Below are 20,727 nucleotides of genomic sequence, written 5' to 3'. Positions count from 1 at the left end.
TAAATAATGCTTCATGTTAACTAATTTTAGAAGATTTATTACATTTTTTCTTCATAAAAGTTCATATAGATTAAATCCCAGTAACAATCCACAATAATCTTGTTTAATGTAGGAAAAAAATTTTGAATATAGGCTACAATAGACTGCCAACATTACCCACTGGGTTGGTCTAGTGGTGAACTCAGGCATGGCCAACATACACCCTATGGGCCGGATGCGGCCCGTATAATGAATTTATGCGGGCCGCATAAAAAAATTTGTTAATATTAGGTTTTTTTTATAAACAGTTGAATAATGGAAATACATAAATTTAAAAAACTTGCCAAGGAATATTTAGTAATATTCAGCTCAACTTTTTGAACAAACTTTTTCTTTAATGAATGTAAATAAAAGAACACCAAATTCCATAATAAAATTTTGTTTACTTAAATGAAGTATGTAACATTTTTTAATTTTAATATTTTGTTGGGCCTGTGAAAAAAGTTTTCTTTCCAATTCAGCCCAGAGGAAAAGGCTGTTGGCCATACCTTGGTGAACTTGTCATTGCAAATCAGCTGATTTAGAAATCAAGAGTTCTAAGGTACAAATGCTAGTAAAGGCAGTTACTTTTATACAGATTTGAATACTAGATGGATGCCAGTGTTCTTTGGTGGTTTGGTTTCAATTAACCACACACCTCAGAAATGGTCAACCTGTGACTGTACAAGACTACACTTCATTTACATTCATACATATCACCCTCATTCATTTTCTGAAGTAATACCTTGCGTGGTTCTGGAGGCTAAACAGAAAAAGAAAGACTGCCAACATTGGATGGAAGGAATTATATATAAAACGATTCTTCTTTCCCTAAATTTTGTAAATGTGTTGGTTCATTATCAATAAATAAAATCATTTCTCTAGGCATTCATTTATCAACCAAAAATCGTTCAACACTAGGTACAACTTTTTCATAGAATACATTTCAAATAAATTAGATGACATCCACACATTTGCTTGACTTGTGTAATACACTGTTAATCATCTCTTTCCCAGATCTTTTAATCCTTAATGGTTTTTTGGTTTACTGTCACTGTTGCTTATTAATGGAAAATTAAGTATTCTAAAGCCATTACCACATGCTAACAGCATTATATTTATTGTCCTTGCTTATTTTATAATGAACACATTTTTATTTCTTGGGTAGCATGTTACAATTTAGCCCCAATTTTCATTGAAAAGTTGCTCTCTTTTATAAACTTTTATTTCCTTTAAATTTAGTTTTGTAAAGTTTTATTTTCATTTCCATCTTCCAGTAACTCTTCCACGAATATTTAGCCAGTAAACTCCACATCTGATTTTTTGCCTAACAACTCAGAACTACTTATTAATACTTTTATATTCATCATTGAACATTTCTTCAAGCAGTTCAGCTTTTTCAAGAATAAGAATGCCAGATAATGGAAACACTTCAAAGGGTTTCATGGTTCTCCCTCTTTTAGGAGAATAGCAAAAACACCTTTTTAAGTTTTACATACATTTATTGTTTTTCTTTTAGATGTTTTGGTACTTTGCTGTTTGAGTTGCTCTTTACTTTTAATCCTATTAGAAACTGTTAAAATAATAATACCAAAATCTATGGTAACATTGCCTGAAATCGTATTGATAATTACCTTTTTAAAACCTCTATTGTTTTAGAAATTGTTAAAAACTTTGCTTTTATATTTGTATAACTTATTGCTAAATACAGTATCACTCTATTTTAGGTATAGGAAAAAAAGTCATAAAACAAAGCATAAACACAAATAGTGACATAACCTCAACCATAGTTAGATATGAACTGGCTTGATTATGGTATACAAATGATTTTACATGCATATATCTGTAACATGTTGATTTAACTAACCTATAAATGAACAGAAATGGAAGAAATATTAGCCTATTAAAATTATTTAAATGATTTGTAGTGGAACAGAAAGACAAGCAATGTTAATTAAGAAGTAACTTGCCCCTTTATTAGTAAAAAGGAATATAAACATCATGTTTGCATTCCATAACTTGTAGTGCAGTATAATAGTCTATAGTTTAAGCTTTCATCATATTGTATGTACCACACTATTGCTAATTGTTTGTTTATTAGTAGATATATTTAGTAAGTATTGCATTTATGAATGGATACATCCACATCTTAAGAATAACTTAAGTAGTTTGTCACATAAGTATTTTTTGTCAATATTGAGCTTTTTTTTTCATAACCTGGGTTTAGATGATAAAATATACTGTAATTGGTTCTTTGTATGAAAACATGAGGCTCATAATAGTGAAACAGTTGTTGCATACCTAACCAAAAACTTTTTAGTCAACAACTAAACTTTTCACATACTGGAAATAATCTAAGAGAAAGGAATACTGTCACCAGGAGTCTGAGATGCTGTAAAAGTCCTTGGGTGCTGATTACGAGGAATTTTTATGTCTGACTGTAATGTTGTAAGTTTTATAAGGTCCAAAATATCATGTTTACACATTTTTTTATTCAGGGTCTGAAAGCTCCTGATTAAAAGCAGGACTTGTCGTATACTGACTTAAAGTATTTTTGTAAAAGAAATGTAATATCATTGCTGCTTTTTTAATTATTGGTATTGTTAGTTTTCAGTTATCCAAATTTTTAGTTTGTAGAACTTTAGATATTAGGCTAAAATTAATGAATGAAGATTTCACTTGTGTGCGACCTTCCCACTCTACTGAAATTATTGTGTGGTGTGTTACAATGGTCAGTGTAATCAGGGTTTATTTTTTCATCTAATTTTTTATATTGATCAAAAAAACATTCTCAGCTCATCATGAGCATATGATAGATATATCTTTTTGACGTTTAATTTCTTATTTGTAACTAGATTTGTGATCTCAACAAGATGGTGCAGTGAAACATACTGCTCGATTAAGTAATGAAAGCATTAAAGGAAATGTTTTTTGATGATTAACCAAAGCAGAAACATCAACTAGCATCCTTGAATGATTTTTACAGTGTTAATTTTAACCAGTGTTTTAATTTATATAAAAAGGAGGGGATTAAAGAAGTAAATAAATAAACATACCAGGGTTTGCTTTTTCAAAACTTTCTTCAAATTAACTATAATACATCTTTATTAGAAATAAAATTTTTAGAGTAAAAATAAATTGATTATTCTTTGTTAGATGTCACTTATATATCATTATTTAACATTTAAATTATTCAAATGTTCATTTGCAATCTAGTAAACACTCAGTAAATTATTAACAATTAAATTGATTTTGAAACACTCGGGTGCTTAGTAGATTTTTCAGCTTAAAAATATAATGATTTATTTAAAGTTTTTACAGTATCATGTTCACTGTAATGTGTTGTAGAAATTACTTTATTTTTAGTGGCTTTTGTGTTTCTATTGTATAGCCCATAAAATATTAAAATATTTATTTATTTAAATTAAAAAATTCATTTATAATCACTTCTGTCAACCATATGTTTTAGAGATCACTTACATTATTAATGCCTGTGATACCTGATATGATTGTGTGTAATGAAATATTTAATGAATTAAACCATCTTCTGTAATATTTTATGCAGTAAGAAGTTTAAATTATGTTAATTGTTTTATTTCTATATGATGAAAGTTGAACTTAATTTTCATGCAAAAATCATGTATGATGACAAACAAATTTTTTTTAATTTGTATAATTTTTTGTTTCAAAATTGTTTAAAATATTTATTATTTTTGCAGTCAAATTATAAATGAGGAAAAAGAAGATAGCCATCATCATCATCATCACCATCATCATCATCAAGATGGAATCAAGTAAGTATTGAAATATGTTTATTTCTTTTTTCATTGGAAATTTTGATCCTGTTTTTTTTCATTTATGAGAGGTTATTGCAAGTTATGGTTTAATTTTACGAATATTTTTAAAATGTGTTTTATTTTAACTTATCAAAATAAAGATACTTGTTACCTTACAATGTATTTGTGTTTAGAGATTCTGTCAGTTTATTAGAAAAGACCCTTATTCTAATTGCTACTGACTTTTTCAAAATAATCCCATACCCATTACACTTGCCATAATTTAAATAGTTACTGCAAGTCTCGCTTAAATATTTTTGATTATTTATGTCCTATGATAGTAATTAAATGATCTATGTTGCACAGCAAATTTTTACCTGTTCAGATTGATTTTAATATTGGGAAATAGGAGAAGTTGAATCAAATGAATTACAAAAGAAACATACAACTCCTGCATTATTTCAACTTAAAAGCTAAAAAGATTCTGTAAAAAGGGCTTGACAAATAAATAAGCTTAACTGTACAGCGGTGTACATGGGTATTTTATTGCACTGGACCATCCCATTGTTCATGTACAATTTTTTAGTCACTTTTCATTTCAAATAGTCTTTTGGGCCTTACTGTAGAATATTGTCTAGTATAACCATCAAGAAGTATCTTTCCATAGTTCTTGATGATTGCTGTAGACACCTCTGAATCTGTTTCCGATTTGGTGTTGGAAGGTGAACAGATTTTTGATTAGTGTTAGTCAAATTCGACAAGGATGTTTCCTATCCCCATTACTTTTTAATCTTTACATAGAACTAGCAATTAGTGATGTTAAAGAACAATTTAGATTCGGAGTAACACTACAAGGTGAAAAGATAAAGATGCTACGATTGCTGATGATATAGTAATTCTAGCTAAGAGTAAAAGGGATTTAGAAGAAACAATGAATGGTATGGATGAAGTCCTACGCAAGAACTACCGCATGAAAATAAACAAAAACAAAAAGAAAGTAATGAAATGTAGTAGAAATAACAAAGATGGACCACTGAATGTGAAAATAGGAGGAGAAAAGATTATGGCGGTAGAGGAATTTTGTTATTTGGGAAGTAGAATTACTAAAGATGGATGAAGCAGGAATGATATAAAATGCTGAATAGCACAGGCAAAATGAGCCTTCAGTCAGAAATATAATTTGTTTACGTCAAAAATTAACTTAAATGTCGAAAAGATTGTTGAAAGTATATGTTTGGAGTGTGCTTTATATGGAAGTGAAACTTGGACGATTGGAGTACCTTAGAAGAAAAGATTAGAAGCTTTTGAAATGTGGTGTTGTAGGAGAATGTTAAAAATCAGATGGGTGGATAAAGTGACAAATGAAGAGGTGTTGTGGCAAGTAGATGAAGAAAGAAGCATTTGGAAAAATATAGCTAAAAGAAGGGACAGACTTACAGGCCACATATTAAGACATCCCGGAATAGTCGCTTTAATATTGGAGGGACAGGTAGAAGGAAAAAATTGTGTAGACAGGCAACGTTTAGAATATGTAAAACAAATTGTTAGGGATGTAAGATGTAGGGGGGATGTAGGGCGAAATAAAACGACTAGCACTAGATAGGGAATCATGGAGAGCTGCATCAAACCAGTCAAATGACTGAAGACAAAAAAAAAGTCAAATTCTCTTTATCTTAGAACATTCATCTGTCTGAAACAGTTAAGCTAGTTTCAGGTATGCTTAATGCTTAAAATATTATATACAATCAAATGCTTGTTGAAGTATTCTCTATACTTCCTTGAGTGTTTATCTACTCTTGTGAGTTTAAAATAAGATTTTGTCAACATTTTTTGTTCTGAAGATCATTTTATAATCGTGGAATGATGTAAAAACATGAAATGATATTTGAAAACCAGTTATTTTTATTTGCACTTAAAAAACAGAAAATTCATTATCTTTCAATATAATCCCCTCCCACAGTTTTGCACTTTGTCCATTTTTTAATAAGTTTTTGAATTCCTTTCTCAAAGAAACATTTCAGTCTGGTGTAACCAATTTTGCATTGCTTCTGTGGCCGCTTCATTTTATGAAAAATGATTCTCCAGTTTTTTCTTTCAGTGAGTCAACAAATGAAAATCACTCGGAGTCAGACCAGTATATACCTACGGTAGGTAGTCAAGTAGCTCAGAACTAAGATCTTGAAAGCAAAGGATTGTTTTGTTGAACATATGAGATTAAACATTACCCTACAGCAAAATCGTATCTTTTAAAAGTTTACCATCCCTTTTGGACTTGATTTTTGGCTTCATTGATGTATTTTAGCTCATAATAGTTTTCATTATTCACATTTCACCTTCAGGTGGGAAGTGAATAAAATGTGACCTTCCATATTCAGATTAATATCCCCATCAATTTTCCTGCAAATGTGTGCAGGGAAATTGATGGCAAAATTTTGAATTTTTTTGCCATAGGATGTGAAAGATGTTTCAATGCTAAATTTTGAGCTTACTCTCAGATTCAAAGTAATTGATGCAGTCTCCTTTCACTTCATATTGTCTTAAAAGCTTCTGAGAAGTTTTCAAACTATTCTCTTTGTAGATGACTCAGTTGACATGGAACCCAGCAAGCACAGATCTTTTGAAAGTTTTACTTGTGAATGATTGAAAGTGCCAAGTCATGGTTTATATTCAATTTAGTTGCGACTTGATCATCTGTAATTCATTAATTAATATGAGACATTTGTTTAATTGCTTTAACATTGTCATTCCTTGATATGAAAAGCCTAACTTCCTGTTATGATCGATCCACTTGTGATAATTGGTTTCCATTCAGACAGCTCCCTCCATGTTGCTGTTATATTCTACAAATAATCTATGTTGGTTTAATTCCTTCTAAATTGAGGAAGTGTGACACTGCTTGATTCTTCCACAGTGCAATCGAACCAATGAATACTTCTTTTAAATTTACTTTTAAATATCAGTAACAAATAGCTAACAGAGAAACAGAACTTCCAGTTTACAGATATGAGATTATGATCTATAAGAGAACAGCAAGAATTGTGAGATTTGTGATTTTTCCGTGTTGTGAGAGAGAGAATTTTCTCGTTATTTTTACTTTTCCTTAAAAGTAAAAAAAATCAATGCTATACACTTGTGCAAGTCAGTATTGCATACAGATTTTCAATTTTTGAAATTTCAGTAACTTTTTACAGCACCTGGTGAACATCATCAAGAGCATTCAAAACTTGTTTTTAAATTTGTCTTTTTTTTAAAGTAAATATGTTAAGTAAGTAATGAAACAAAACTAAAATATAAATGAATTTATATAACTTTCATATACTGGTGTTCATATATTCATATATGTTCTATATATACAACGTATTCATACATGTAGTCCAGTGTGTTGCAAACATTCAGTAACTGTCATTATAAAATGAAACACATTAAATTAACAGCAAGCTCAATGCAAACTCTCAGATTTACGTAAAAAGTGTTTTTTGAATCCATGGATTCATTCATCAGTTATTAAAATACTCTCAGGCAGTGCATTAGCTTCTTTTTTTTTTTTTGTCTTCAGTCATTTGACTGGTTTGATGCAGCTCTCCAAGATTCCCTATCTAGTGCTAGTCGTTTCATTTCAGTATACCCTCTACATCCTACATCCCCAACAATTTGTTTTACATACTCCAAACGTGGCCTGCCTACACAATTTTTCCCTTCTACCTGTCCTTCCAATATTAAAGCGACCCTTCCAGGATGCCTTAGTATGTGGCCTGTAAGTCTGTCTCTTCTTTTAACTATGTTTTTCCAAATGCTTCTTTCTTCATCTACCCATCTGATTTTTAACATTCTCCTATAGCACCACATTTCAAAAGCTTCTAATCTTTTCTTCTCAGATACTCCGATTGTCCAAGTTTCACTTCCATATAAAGCGACACTCCAAACATACACTTTCAAAAATCTTTTCCTGACATTTAAATTAATTTTTGATGTAAACAAATTATATTTCTTACTGAAGCCTCGTTTAGCTTGTGCTATTCGGCATTTTATATCGCTCCTGCTTCGTCCATCTTTAGTAATTTTACTTCCCAAATAACAAAATTCTTCTACCTCCATAATCTTTTCTCCTCCTATTTTCACATTCAGCGGTCCATCTTTGTTATTTTTACTACATTTCATTACTTTTGTTTTGTTCTTGTTTATTTTCATGCGATAGTTCTTGCGTAGGACTTCATCTATGCCGTTCATTGTTTCTTCTAAATCCTTTTTACTCTCGGCTAGAATTACTATATCATCAGCAAATCGTAGCATCTTTATCTTTTCACCTTGTACTGTTACTCCGAATCTAAATCGTTCTTTAACATCATTAACTTCTAGTTCCATGTAAAGATTAAAAAGTAACTGAGATAGGGAACATCCTTGTCGGACTCCCTTTCTTATTAGGGCTTCTTTCTTATGTTCTTCAATTGTTATTGTTGCTGTTTGGTTCCTGTACATGTTAGCAATTGTTCTTCTATCTCTGTATTTGAACCCTAATTTTTTTAAAATGCTGAACATTTTATTCCAGTCTACGTTATCGAAAGCCTTTTCTAGGTCTATAAACGCCAAGTATGTTGGTTTGTTTTTCTTTAATCTTTCTTCTACTATTAATCTGAGGCCTAAAATTGCTTCCCTTGTCCCTATACTTTTCCTGAAACCAAATTGGTCTTCTCCTAACACTTCTTCCACTCTCCTCTCAATTCTTCTGTATAAAATTCTAGTTAAGATTTTTGATGCATGACTAGTTAAACTAATTGTTCTGTATTCTTCACATTTATCTGCCCCTGCTTTCTTTGGTATCATAACTATAACACTTTTTTTGAAGTCTGGTGGGAATTCCCCATTTTCATAAATATTACACACCAGTTTGTATAATCTATCAATCGCTTCCTCACCTGCACTGCGCAGTAATTCTACAGGTATTCCGTCTATTCCAGGAGCCTTTCTGCCATTTAAATCTTTTAATGCTCTCTTAAATTCAGATCTCAGTATTGTTTCTCCCATTTCATCCTCCTCAACTTCCTCTTCTTCCTCTATAACACCATTTTCTAATTCATTTCCTCCGTATAACTCTTCAATATATTCCACCCATCTATCGACTTTACCTTTCGTATTATATATTGGTGTACCATCTTTGTTTAACACATTATTAGATTTTAATTTATGTACCCCAAAATTTTCCTTAACTTTCCTGTACGCTCCGTCTATTTTACCAATGTTCATTTCTCTTTCCACTTCTGAACACTTTTCTTTAATCCACTCTTCTTTCACCAGTTTGCACTTCCTGTTTATAGCATTTCTTAATTTCCGATAGTTCCTTTTACTTTCTTCATCACTAGCATTCTTATATTTTCTACGTTCATCCATCAGCTGCAATATATCGTCTGAAACCCAAGGTTTTCTACCGGTTCTCTTTATTCCGCCTAAGTTTGCTTCTGCTGATTTAAGAATTTCCTTTTTAACATTCTCCCATTCTTCTTCTACATTTTCTACCTTATCTTTTTTATTCAGACCTCTTGCGATGTCCTCCTCAAAAATCTTCTTTACCTCCTCTTCCTCAAGCTTCTCTAAATAACACCGATTCATCTGACACCTTTTCTTCAGGTTTTTAAACCCCTATCTACATTTCATTATCACCAAATTATGGTCGCTATCAATGTCTGCTCCAGGGTAAGTTTTGCAGTCAACGAGTTGATTTCTAAATCTTTGCTTAACCATGATATAATCTATCTGATACCTTCCAGTATCGCCTGGCTTTTTCCAAGTGTATATTCTTCTATTATGATTTTTAAATTGGGTGTTGGCAATTACTAAATTATACTTCGTGCAAAATTCTATAAGTCGGTCCCCTCTTTCATTCCTTTTGCCCAGCCCATATTCACCCACTATATTTCCTTCCTTGCCTTTTCCAATGCTTGCATTCCAATCTCCAACTATTATTAAATTTTCATCTCCTTTTACGTGTTTAATTGCTTCATCAATCTCTTCGTATACACACTCTACCTCATCATCATCATGGGCGCTTGTAGGCATATAGACGTTAACAATCGTTGTCGGTTTAGGTTTTGATTTTATCCTTATTACAATGATTCTATCGCTATGCGTTTTGAAATACTCCACTCTCCTCCCTATCTTCTTGTTCATCACGAAACCTACTCCTGCCTGCCCATTATTTGACGCTGAGTTAATTACTCTAAAATCACCTGACCAAAAGTCGCCTTCCTCTTCCCACCGAACCTCACTAATTCCTACTATATCCACATTTGTCCTACCCATTTCCCTTTTTAAATTTTCTAGCCTACCAACCTTTTTCAAGCTTCTAACATTCCACGCTCCGACTCGTAGAATGTTATTTTTTAATTTTCTGGTGACCCCTTCCTTAGTAGTCCCCACCCGGAGATCCGAACGGGGGACTATTTTACCTCCGGAATATTTTACCAAGGAAGGCGCCTCCATTATTGTATATGTGAAAATGCAGAGCCACATTTTCTTGGAAAAAAAGCAGCTGTAGTTTTCCATTGCTTTCAGCTGCGCAGTACTCAGAGGACTGAGTGATGTTGATACGGCCGTTTAAGTCGTCCTGACTCACGCCCCTAACAACTACTGAAAGAGCTGCTGCCCTCTTTCAGGAATCATTCCTTAGTCTGGCTCTCAACAGATACCTCTCCGATATGGTTGCACCTTCGGTCCAGCTACTCTGTATCCCTGAGCACTCAAGCCCCCTCACCAACGGCAAGGTCTCATGATTCATAGAGGAGGGCATTAGCTTCATCATAAATTAAAACTTAGCTGATCATCACAACTATCACTTTTTAGATGAATGAATATTATGCTTTGCCTGAGATAGTAATTTAATAACTGATAGATGAATCCATAGATTCATAAACTGCTTAATTCATTGACCTTATGTTTTTGTGATTGTGGATAGTATTGCTGGTGATTATTAATCTATTTATATGTAAATATCTAGAAAATAATGTTTGTCATCAGTACTAATATAACATCTATCAGTGGTGTGGAACATAAATCAGCATTTATTAAGTACATTATTGATTTTTCCAAAAAATTAAAATAAAGAGAGAATCAACAAACCCAGAATTTCCAAACTGAAAATTCAGGTGATCTAGTTTTTAAACATAAAAAAGTTCATCCTTTAGAAATTCATTGGCAAGTTAAGTAAGTGTGTAATATTGAGGTTATGAACAAAAAGATTCTGGGAGAATTGTGCATAATGTTCATGATAAAAACTTCTGAGTACTCATATGACAGAAGAACTTAAGAAAACAGTTAGTGATGAATTTCATAAGGTAAGTAGTAAGCGGATTACAAAATTAATTTTCTCAAATTTCACAATCTTTCCTTCGTTGAATTGCCAAAGTTCATATAAATTACAAAAAGTTTTTTATTGATGGGTCCCTTTGCTTAATGGTTGATGAACATTAAAAAATTAAACAGAAGCAACTTTGACATTTACCGATCAATTTGATAGAAAGAAAACATGATAAATTTTTTGCTCATTACTATTTAGACATGGATCTCTCATGAAGCCTCTGCAAGTAAGCAAGAATCAATTGAATCTTGCTTACTTGCAATCTTCTAATTTTTATCAAAAAAAATCATGCAAACTCTAGTAGATAGATGGTAATAACATTTTTTTGGGCTGGAAAGACATAATACTTTTGATTTCATATAAATGAAGACAGTAAATGCAGAAGCTTAACTTAAAACAGTTAATTGGATCAATCATACAGTTCATTTGAAAATATTATTTTTTTTGGTTCATAATTATAACAATAGAATTGTTCATGGTGAAATGTTTGTATTATTTATATTATATTTAACTTTGATCACAATATTTTTTCTGTTAGAAAAATTAATTTTTCGTTATTCTTTTATATCATAATCTGAAAATATTACTTTCAAAACTTTATTGAAAATTTATTTTAAATTAAGATAATTATTTTGTTATTTTTATACTTGCTTTTTATGCCATCTAATCATTCAAATTTCTTACTGTGCTATTATGTGAAAAATTACTGTAACATCTTCTTTGTCATCGATTGACTAAAATAATCATTTAGTACAGCGTCTGAATTCATTATTTTAGTGATCTGTTTTTTTTTTTTCATTAACACTTTTTTCCATGTAAAATTTACTTTAAGAAGATAACAAAAATGTTGCACTCTTTCTCAACTTAGTTAATTTAAAAATTTTATCTGTGATTTGCTTCCTTTTTTTAAAGTGTACAATTTATGTTTCAAAACTACATTTGCTGTATATTTTCTTTGTTTGTTTTAACAAATTGATTTTTTTATATATTTAAGTTTAAGTAATACTTTTACTGTTTGCATATTTCAGTTAAATTAAGGTGATATTCCAGTTTTAGGTTTTATAAAAGATTAACACTTTTCTGTTTTAATTCAAGGTGATTACAGAAATTTTTTATGTTATTTGAATGTAACGTATTTTAGAATTTAATAAAATGATTGTAATAATGTGCCATGTTTTCTATAAAAATATTTTTAAAAATTTCCTTTCCCTTTTTTATAAAAAAAACTAATCCTTTATAAGACTTTCCCTTTAAAAAAGATTATACATTGTAAATCAGGTTTTACTTATTTAAATCTGTGTTTTCACTATAATATTTATATGTATCTCATTAAAACATTAATTAAATTTTTATAGTGTGGTATGAGTGTCTGGAAATAACTTAATTATAGAAAACCGAGTGTGACTACATTACCAGAATAAATATTGTTGACAACTGCAACAAAGAAACTATTAGTTGTGTTTGAAGTTATTGTAGGCCATCTTGGATCTGCCATGTAGAATTCAACTTTATTTTCTTAAATGGCCAATGGTCATATTATACATGATTTCAATGTAAATTTGACTGGGATAAACTTTAGTGGAAACCCTGCATCCATAGCTTTATCTGTGTTTTAGATATTGACCATTAAAGTGTCCAGATCAGGGTAAAACTGCCGCCCCAACCTCCATTCAAGATAAATATTTTTGGTAAAAAGGGGGATAATTAGACATCATATAACATTGCAATTTCATGCTAGAAATGATTCTGCAAACTGTTTTCCAAAATCTCTTATTGTTACTTATGATTTGAAATTTATCATTATGATATTTGATAAGAAAATTGTAATAAAATTAAAACAGCTGATTCACTGCATTTATTTGAAATTAGAGAAGATACGTGATTTATGTAAAATTAATGAAAGAATGCATGATAATTCTAATTAAACAATATTTATTTCAGAAGTGGTTTTATTAAATAAATTTTTTTTTCTAAAATTATACTTAAAAGTTTTATTTTGCATGGTTGGGAACAGCTTCATTGTTGTGCAAATTAATTTTACCATTTTCTCTTATTTTGGTTTGATGAGCAGCAAATGTAACTTTTGTAAGTCTGTTTTCTCATTGTATTTATTAATTACTTTATCTGTTTTTCTAATTAGTATTTCTGGTGTTTAATTATTATTTCAATTGATTAATTAGTTTTTGTGGTTTTCTAGTTCATGTTTCTTTCCATTTTATTTTATCTTCAATTAAAGTAATGGTACTCTATGAATGTGAAAGAATAACTCTTCTAATGATGCGTGGGTATGTTGATCGAGTAAGTTTGTATGACCAAGTAAGAAATTTATTTAATGACACTTTTCCTGATTGTGTTCTGATTGCAAAATCAGCAGTGTACAAAACAGTATGAAGATTTGAGGAATGTGGAATTACAAAAAATCATTGCAAAACTGGCAGACCTAAATCCACTTTACATGCAGATGTAAAACTAGATGTCATGGTAAAGGTAACAGCGAATCATCACATCTCAATTTGGGTTGTTAGTAGGAACCTTGTTTTAAACAAATTCTTCGTCCATGAAGTCTTGACTGAAAACCATATAAAACCTTAAAAATTCAGCTGCATCAAGAATTAGTAGTGTAGGATGATTCTGAGCAGCGTGTTGAATTTTGTGAAATTATGATGAACTGGATTATCGAGAACCCAAACTTCATAACAAATGTCTTTTCAGAATGTCTTTTCAGATTCAACTTTTATGATGAATGGAAATGTCAGTAGACATAATTGGCATGATTGGAGTGATGAGAATCCACACTGGTTACAAGAAACACATACCTAGCATCCTGAAAAGATTAATGTTTGGGCTGGCATTGTAATCGGATACATTAATTGGGCCATTTGTAATTGAAGGAAATTTGACAGCCAAGTTGTATGAAGGTATGCTTCAAAATCAGATTATTCCACCTATTAAAATAATTTTGGACAAAATTTTAACAATTCATGATTTCAGCAAATGGACATCCTATCCACTATTCTCTTCAAGTTTGCATGTTCCTGAATGATATTTTCCCAGTAAGATGGATGATAGGAGAGGACAAATTGAATGGCCTCCATGATCATCAGATTTAAGTCCATTAGACTACTTCTTCTGGGGATATTTAAAAGAAAACGTTTATGAAACTAATCCAAAGAATCTGGAAGAGCTAAGATGAAAAATTCTAATTAAAGCTGCTGAAATTTCAAGGGAATCAATTCAAAATAATGTACATAATTTTTACATGCATAAAGGATTTTGTCAACAAGTAGGAGGAAGCCACTTTGAACATCTGTTGTAATTGTACACATTTGATATGTTTTTATTATGTTATTCATTTTCCTGAAAAAATACTAATTAAGTAATATAAAAAACTTATTTTAATTATTTATAAAAATTAAAATAAGTTTTTTTATTACTTAATATAATAAATAAATAAATGCAATGAATCAGCTGTTTCTAATTTTGTTATTGAATATTGTAAAGATAAATTTTTAATAATTAAGTAACGGGAAGAGATTTTGGAAAACGGTTTGCAGAAACATTTCAAGCATGAACTTGCAATGTAACTTGATATGTAATTATTCCCTTTTCTACTGAAAATATTTATCTTGACTGGTGGTTGGGAACGACCATTTTATCCCAATCTGAACACTTTTAATGGTCAGTATCTAAAACGTGCATGAAGCTACAGCCAGGGTTTCACTAAAGTTTTCCCATTCAAATCTACATTGAAATCATGTCTATATGATCATCATGTCATTTAAAAAAATAAAGTTTAATTCAATTCGGTGGATCCAAGATGGCATACAATAATTTTAAATACAACTCATTCTTTGATACAGTAATCAACTACATTTTTCTGGTTAGATAGTAGATCATTTTTCTGTAATTAAGCCATTTCCAGACCTTCCAGATACCCTAATAATAGATGTTATTCTCTTTATTATTCTTTTTTCAATTGTGGTATAATAGTGTTAAGTGAAAAATAATATTGTGATTAAATTATAATTATTAGAAAATAAAATGTATTGCATTTGCATATATACACAGCATGTTTTTAATCAAATTGTTGTAAATATATTGAAAGTTTAAATTTATTTTTTAAGGCTTTGAAATTCTATTTTGCTATTCAAAAGATCTGCTGGCTTATTAATTTCTATTTTTTTTTAATATATGTATAATACATATAAAACCTGTTCTTAGAAAACAGCATAAGACTTAATAATTTTATGTTATATAATTCTTATAGCTTAGCAAACAAACATTTTTTCATTGTAACATCTGTAACAAATTTTTTCTCTAAGAGCTTTTAAAATGTAAAAATAATCATTTTTAAAACGCAGTTATTTTATTTTTCAGTTCTTCAGATGAAACACCTCTTACATTTGAGTTCTTGGATGAAAGTAAGTTGTAATATCTTATTTATTAATTTTATTTATTAATTGATTGTTAGTTCATCATTTAAACTTAGAGCTCTTGTTAAAATTGAAATTTGATAAAAGAAAAAATAATTCTTTACATTTAAATATTTATTTTTTAGTGTGTACGAAATTAAAATAATGATTAAAAAATTTTCTGTTCAACTATATAATTAAATAAATAAATATATATATATATTCGGATTGTTAGTACTGTATTTTCTTTTAAAGGTCCAGTTACAGCACATGATCTTGAAACTGACCCATTCCTTGGATTACAAGATGAAGAACCAGATTCTTGGACTCCTACTGTCAGCAAGGAAGTATGTTCCATCACCTAATTAACTCTTACATTTATTTTAGTTTTTATGAGAGAGTTTAGTTTGTGAAGCAACATACACTTGAAAAAATATAAAACTGTTTTTGGTTTTTGAATTGTGTGTATTGTATAATTAAGATACTTGTTTTAAGAATTTCTCATGTTTTTAAAACATCAGAAAGTGGGAAGTTCTTCAATCCCCACCACATTATGATCTAGTAATATTTTTCCACCTTTCTTTTGGAAAACTGATAGAACATATTTCAGTTATATTCTTAATGCAATAATGTACAAAAAAAACCATTGAGACAATAGTGGGAAATGTGGTACAAATGAATGTTCATTTTTATATAAATGACATTTTTTAGTAAGAATCGTGTTGAAATAAAACAATTAATAAGCTTCATTTTTGTTAAAAATTTAGACATAAGAATGAATTAATTTTATATTTTTATTTTTTAAACCTGCCTCTTAAATAATACTCTTCATGGATGAATGAAATGAATATAATTATTTTGTTTTATAATTTTCTTAATAATATTTCTTGTTTCAACTTTGATGAATGAAATTTTTGTACTAGATTATAAATTAGCTCAAATGTAATGGAATTTAGTAAAACCAAAAGAGTAAAAAAAATAATTAGTTACTTTGGTTTTGCTGTTACAGCAAATATTTAGTTTAAACACTTTCAAAAAAAAGTTGAATAGGGAATTTTTTAATTGAGATTTTCCAAGAGACTGCAAGATATGATTGCTGTAAGCTCTTCTTTTGCCTTTATTACAACTAATCTATGAATTTTCTGAGTTTTATTTTTTACTTAACGTTTTATATTTTTACATGCATAAAATTCCCTTTTACATAAATTTTTATTTTTTATGTTATTATTAAAGCCCTTGTAGGATTGATCTCTATAGATTGTATTTTCTACCACCTGTTTTAAAAATATGTATGTGTAACACTAGAAGTAGTGTGTGTTAATCAAATGGTAAACTGTTTATCTTAAAACATTTTGGACAAATGTATACATGTATATGTATTGATAAGCTCCAAACAAAACATTTCTAATGTTGGCGTTTCTTCTGTATGATTGTTTGTTAGTGGATGTTTATGTTTAAATGTGTATATCATTTATGTAAAGTTGCATTTAATCATTTATAACAAATCTTAAAATACCTGCAGCTTTTTATGGGTGTCAGGTATTAATGTCTGGCTTAAGGACCGGTGAGCCATCCTGATAATTACTTCAGCAAATGAATTTACTGTTATATATGCAGTTTATTGATTCAGAACCTAATATGTTATATGTAATGTGAAGGAACAATCTTAAAAATTATGCAAAGTTTTGTAGGGTCTAGCTGTAGTGCTAAAAAAAATTGATTAAGTTTATTAATTTAAAACTGATAATTAAGAAATAGTATTGAAATAATTAATTATAAACACTCTGTAATTCATAAACTATAATGTATTTATTCTAGAAGTACTTCATTTAGAGTTACCGTGATTTAAAAACAACATGGTTATTAAGTGATTTCATAAGTTTATTTTAAATAAGTGAAGTTTTGAATTTCTGTAATTATTCAAAAATACTCTTATCATTAATAAGAGAATTATAAGAGAAATAAGTGAAATTATGCATATGCATGCGCGTGCATGTGTATGTTATAATTTCCTCTTATCATTACAAATGTTGTAAAGTATGATAATTTTGATGACAGAAACTTCAATGGAGTTTTTTCAACTTGAGTACAGGACATTAACTGGATATATAAGTATTACAGATTAAACCTATCATGGTAATAATAATCTACCTTTTTACTGATAATTTAATTGTTTTGATAATTAAATACACGGGATTTTTTCAGAATATACACACGTGTGCACACACACAAACAAACAACTTTAGTATCACAATTATTTGAAGAAAAAAAGACTGTAAATATATTCAGGATGTTGTTGTTTTGTCTTCAGTCATTTGACTGGTTTGATGCAGTCCTCCAAGATTCCCTATCTAGTGCTAGTCGTTTCATTTCAGTATATCCTCTACATCCTACATCCCTAACAATTTGTTTTACTTATTCCAAAAGTGGCCTGCCTACACAATTTTTCCCTTCTACCTGTCCTTCCAATATTAAAGTGACTATTCCAGTATGCCTTAGTATGTGGCCTATAAGTCTGTCTCTTCTTTTAACTATATTTTTCCAAATGCTTCTTTCTTCATCTATTTGCCACAATACCTCTTCATTTGTCACTTTATCCACCCATCTGATGGGTGGATACATTCTCCTATAGCACCACATTTCAAAAGCTTCTAATCTTTTCTTCTCAGATACTCCGATTGTCCAAGTTTCACTTCCATATAAAGCGACACTCCTAACATATACTTTCAAAAATCTTTTCCTGACATTTAAATTAATTTTTGATGTAAACAAATTTTATTTCTTACTGAAGGCTCGTTTCGCTTGTGCTATTCGGCATTTTATATCGCTCCAGCTTCGTCCATCTTTAGTAATTCTACTTCCCAAATAACAAAATTCTTCTACCTCCATAATCTTTTCTCCTCCTATTTTCACATTCAGTGGTCAATCTGTGTTATTTCTACTACATTTCATTACTTTAGAATAATTAACTCAGCTTCAAATAATGGGCAGGCAGGAGTAGGTTTCATAATGAACAAGAAGATAGGAAAGAGAGTAGAGTATTTCAAAACGCATAGCGATAGAATCATTGTAATAAGGATAAAATCAAAACCTAAACCAACAACGATTGTTAATGTCTATATGCCTACAAGCGCTCATGATGATGATGAAGTAGCGTGTGTATACGAAGAGATTGATGAAGCAATTAAACACGTAAAAGGAGATGAAAATTTAATAATAGTTGGAGATTGGAATGCAAGCATTGGAAAAGGCAAGGAAGTAAATACAGTGGGTGAATACGGGCTGGGCAAAAGGAATGAAAGAGGGGACCGACTTATAGAGTTTTGCATGAAGTATAATTTAGTAATTGCCAACACCCAATTTAAAAATCATAATAGAAGAATATACACTTGGAAAAAGCCAGGCGATACTGCAAGGTATCAGATAGATTATATCATGGTTAAGCAAAGATTTAGAAATCAACTCGTTGACTACAAAACTTACCCTGGAGCAGACATTGATAGCGACCATAATTTGGTGATAATGAAATGTAGATTGGGGTTTAAAAACCTGAAGAAAAGATGTCAGATGAATCAGTGGAATTTAGAGAAGCTTGAGGAAGAGGAGGTAAAGAAGATTTTTGAGGAGGACATCGCAAGAGATCTGAGTAAAACAGATAAGGTAGAAAATGTAGAAGAAGAATGGGAGAATGTTAAAAAGAAAATTCTTAAATCAGCAGAAGCAAACTTAGGCGGAATAAAGAGAACTGGTAGAAAACCTTGGGTTTCAGACGATATATTGCAGCTGATGGATGAACGTAGAAAATATAAGAATGCTAGTAATGAAGAAAGTAAAAGGAACTATCGGCAATTAAGAAATGCTATAAACAGGAAGTGCAAACTGCCGAAAGAAGAGTGAATTAAAGAAAAGTGTTCAGAAGTGGAAAGTGAAATGAACATTGGTAAAATAGACGGAGCATACAGGAAAGTTAAGGAAAATTTTGGGGTACATAAATTAAAATCTAATAATGTGTTAAACAAAGATGGTACACCAATATATAATACGAAAGGTAAAGTCGATAGATGGGTAGAATATATTGAAGAGTTATACGGAGGAAATGAATTAGAAAATGGTGTTATAGAGGAAGAAGAGGAAGTTGAGGAGGATGAAATGGGAGAAACAATACTGAGATCGCTCAGAATTCTTTTTGACAAAACCGATTGCCGTGAAATTTGGACAGTAATTAGGGAATAGCTCATGGAACAAAGGTTATTATATAGTGCTGAACTGTGCTTTTACCCTGGGGGTGGATGCCACCCCTTCTCCGGGGTGGATGCCACCCCTTCTCCGGGGTGGATGCCACCCCTTCTCCGGGGTGGAAATTATTACATTCAAAATAACCACAGAAATCAATGGAGGAATAAATTCTAAGCAAAAAATGTTCTATAAAAATTTTTTGTAGAGTCAATACTTTTAGAGTTATTCGTGATTGAAAATGTTGATTTTTCATGCAACCATTGAACAATCTTTCACGAATAATTCAAAAACCTTACGTTTTATCAAAAAAATTATTATTAGCAAAAATGAAGCTTATAAAATAATGAAGAGATTGTTTTTTTTATTTCTGTAGATACAATACAGAGTTGTGCCCCGTTGAAGGTAACTTTTTGTTCACCAAAAACTGAAGTCAAACATTTCAATGTTAAATAACAGAAGAAATGGAAACTTTTCGAGGAAAGCTTATGGGATATTTTTCAAAGTACTTGAAAAGACCTTTAAAATTAGCTTTGGTAAAAGTCATTAGCATGAAAACTAACGAAGTTATGATGAAAATAAAATGGTCTCATTTTTTCTGAGAAAAATATCAGCAATGAAACATGACTTTTCAGCAAGAATTGGAATTGAACATAATCCTTTAACAATTTACTTTATTTAAGTACTAACAATTTGTTGTAGAAGTTTGACCAGTTTGGAATGCCTAGATTTGAAAATAAGGTTGATTCAAATTTGAAAAAGTTTTTGAAATTTCTTAAAAAATTTCCTTTTTTTCCATAATAATTCATTCAAAAACTAAAGAAAATATGTAAAAAATGTTAGAGTACAAAAATTTAGTTTTTTTTTTATTTCTGTAGAATAAAGATTTATTGAGATATTACCATTAGAAGTTTGCATTTGAGTGCAAGGACCACCATCC

The 20,727-nt window shown here is 30.2% G+C and overlaps 1 protein-coding gene across 1 annotated transcript in view; it reads left to right on the top strand.

The window, feature by feature from the left end:
* Positions 1-20,727, top strand: part of cyst (rho guanine nucleotide exchange factor 18 cysts) — a 414,221-nt gene that overhangs the window by 324,780 nt on the left and 68,714 nt on the right. The window contains exons 14-16 of the mRNA XM_075360791.1: positions 3,738-3,812; positions 15,520-15,563; positions 15,810-15,901. Of these exons, the coding sequence (XP_075216906.1) occupies positions 3,738-3,812; positions 15,520-15,563; positions 15,810-15,901 (211 nt within the window). The remainder of the gene's footprint in view (positions 1-3,737; positions 3,813-15,519; positions 15,564-15,809; positions 15,902-20,727) is intronic.

Source organism: Lycorma delicatula, chromosome 3, assembly GCF_047948215.1.
Source record: "Lycorma delicatula isolate Av1 chromosome 3, ASM4794821v1, whole genome shotgun sequence".
Classification (NCBI taxonomy): Eukaryota; Metazoa; Arthropoda; class Insecta; order Hemiptera; family Fulgoridae; genus Lycorma; species Lycorma delicatula.
Note: the sequence above shows the minus strand (reverse complement) of the source record. Positions and strands in the feature narration are given on the sequence as shown.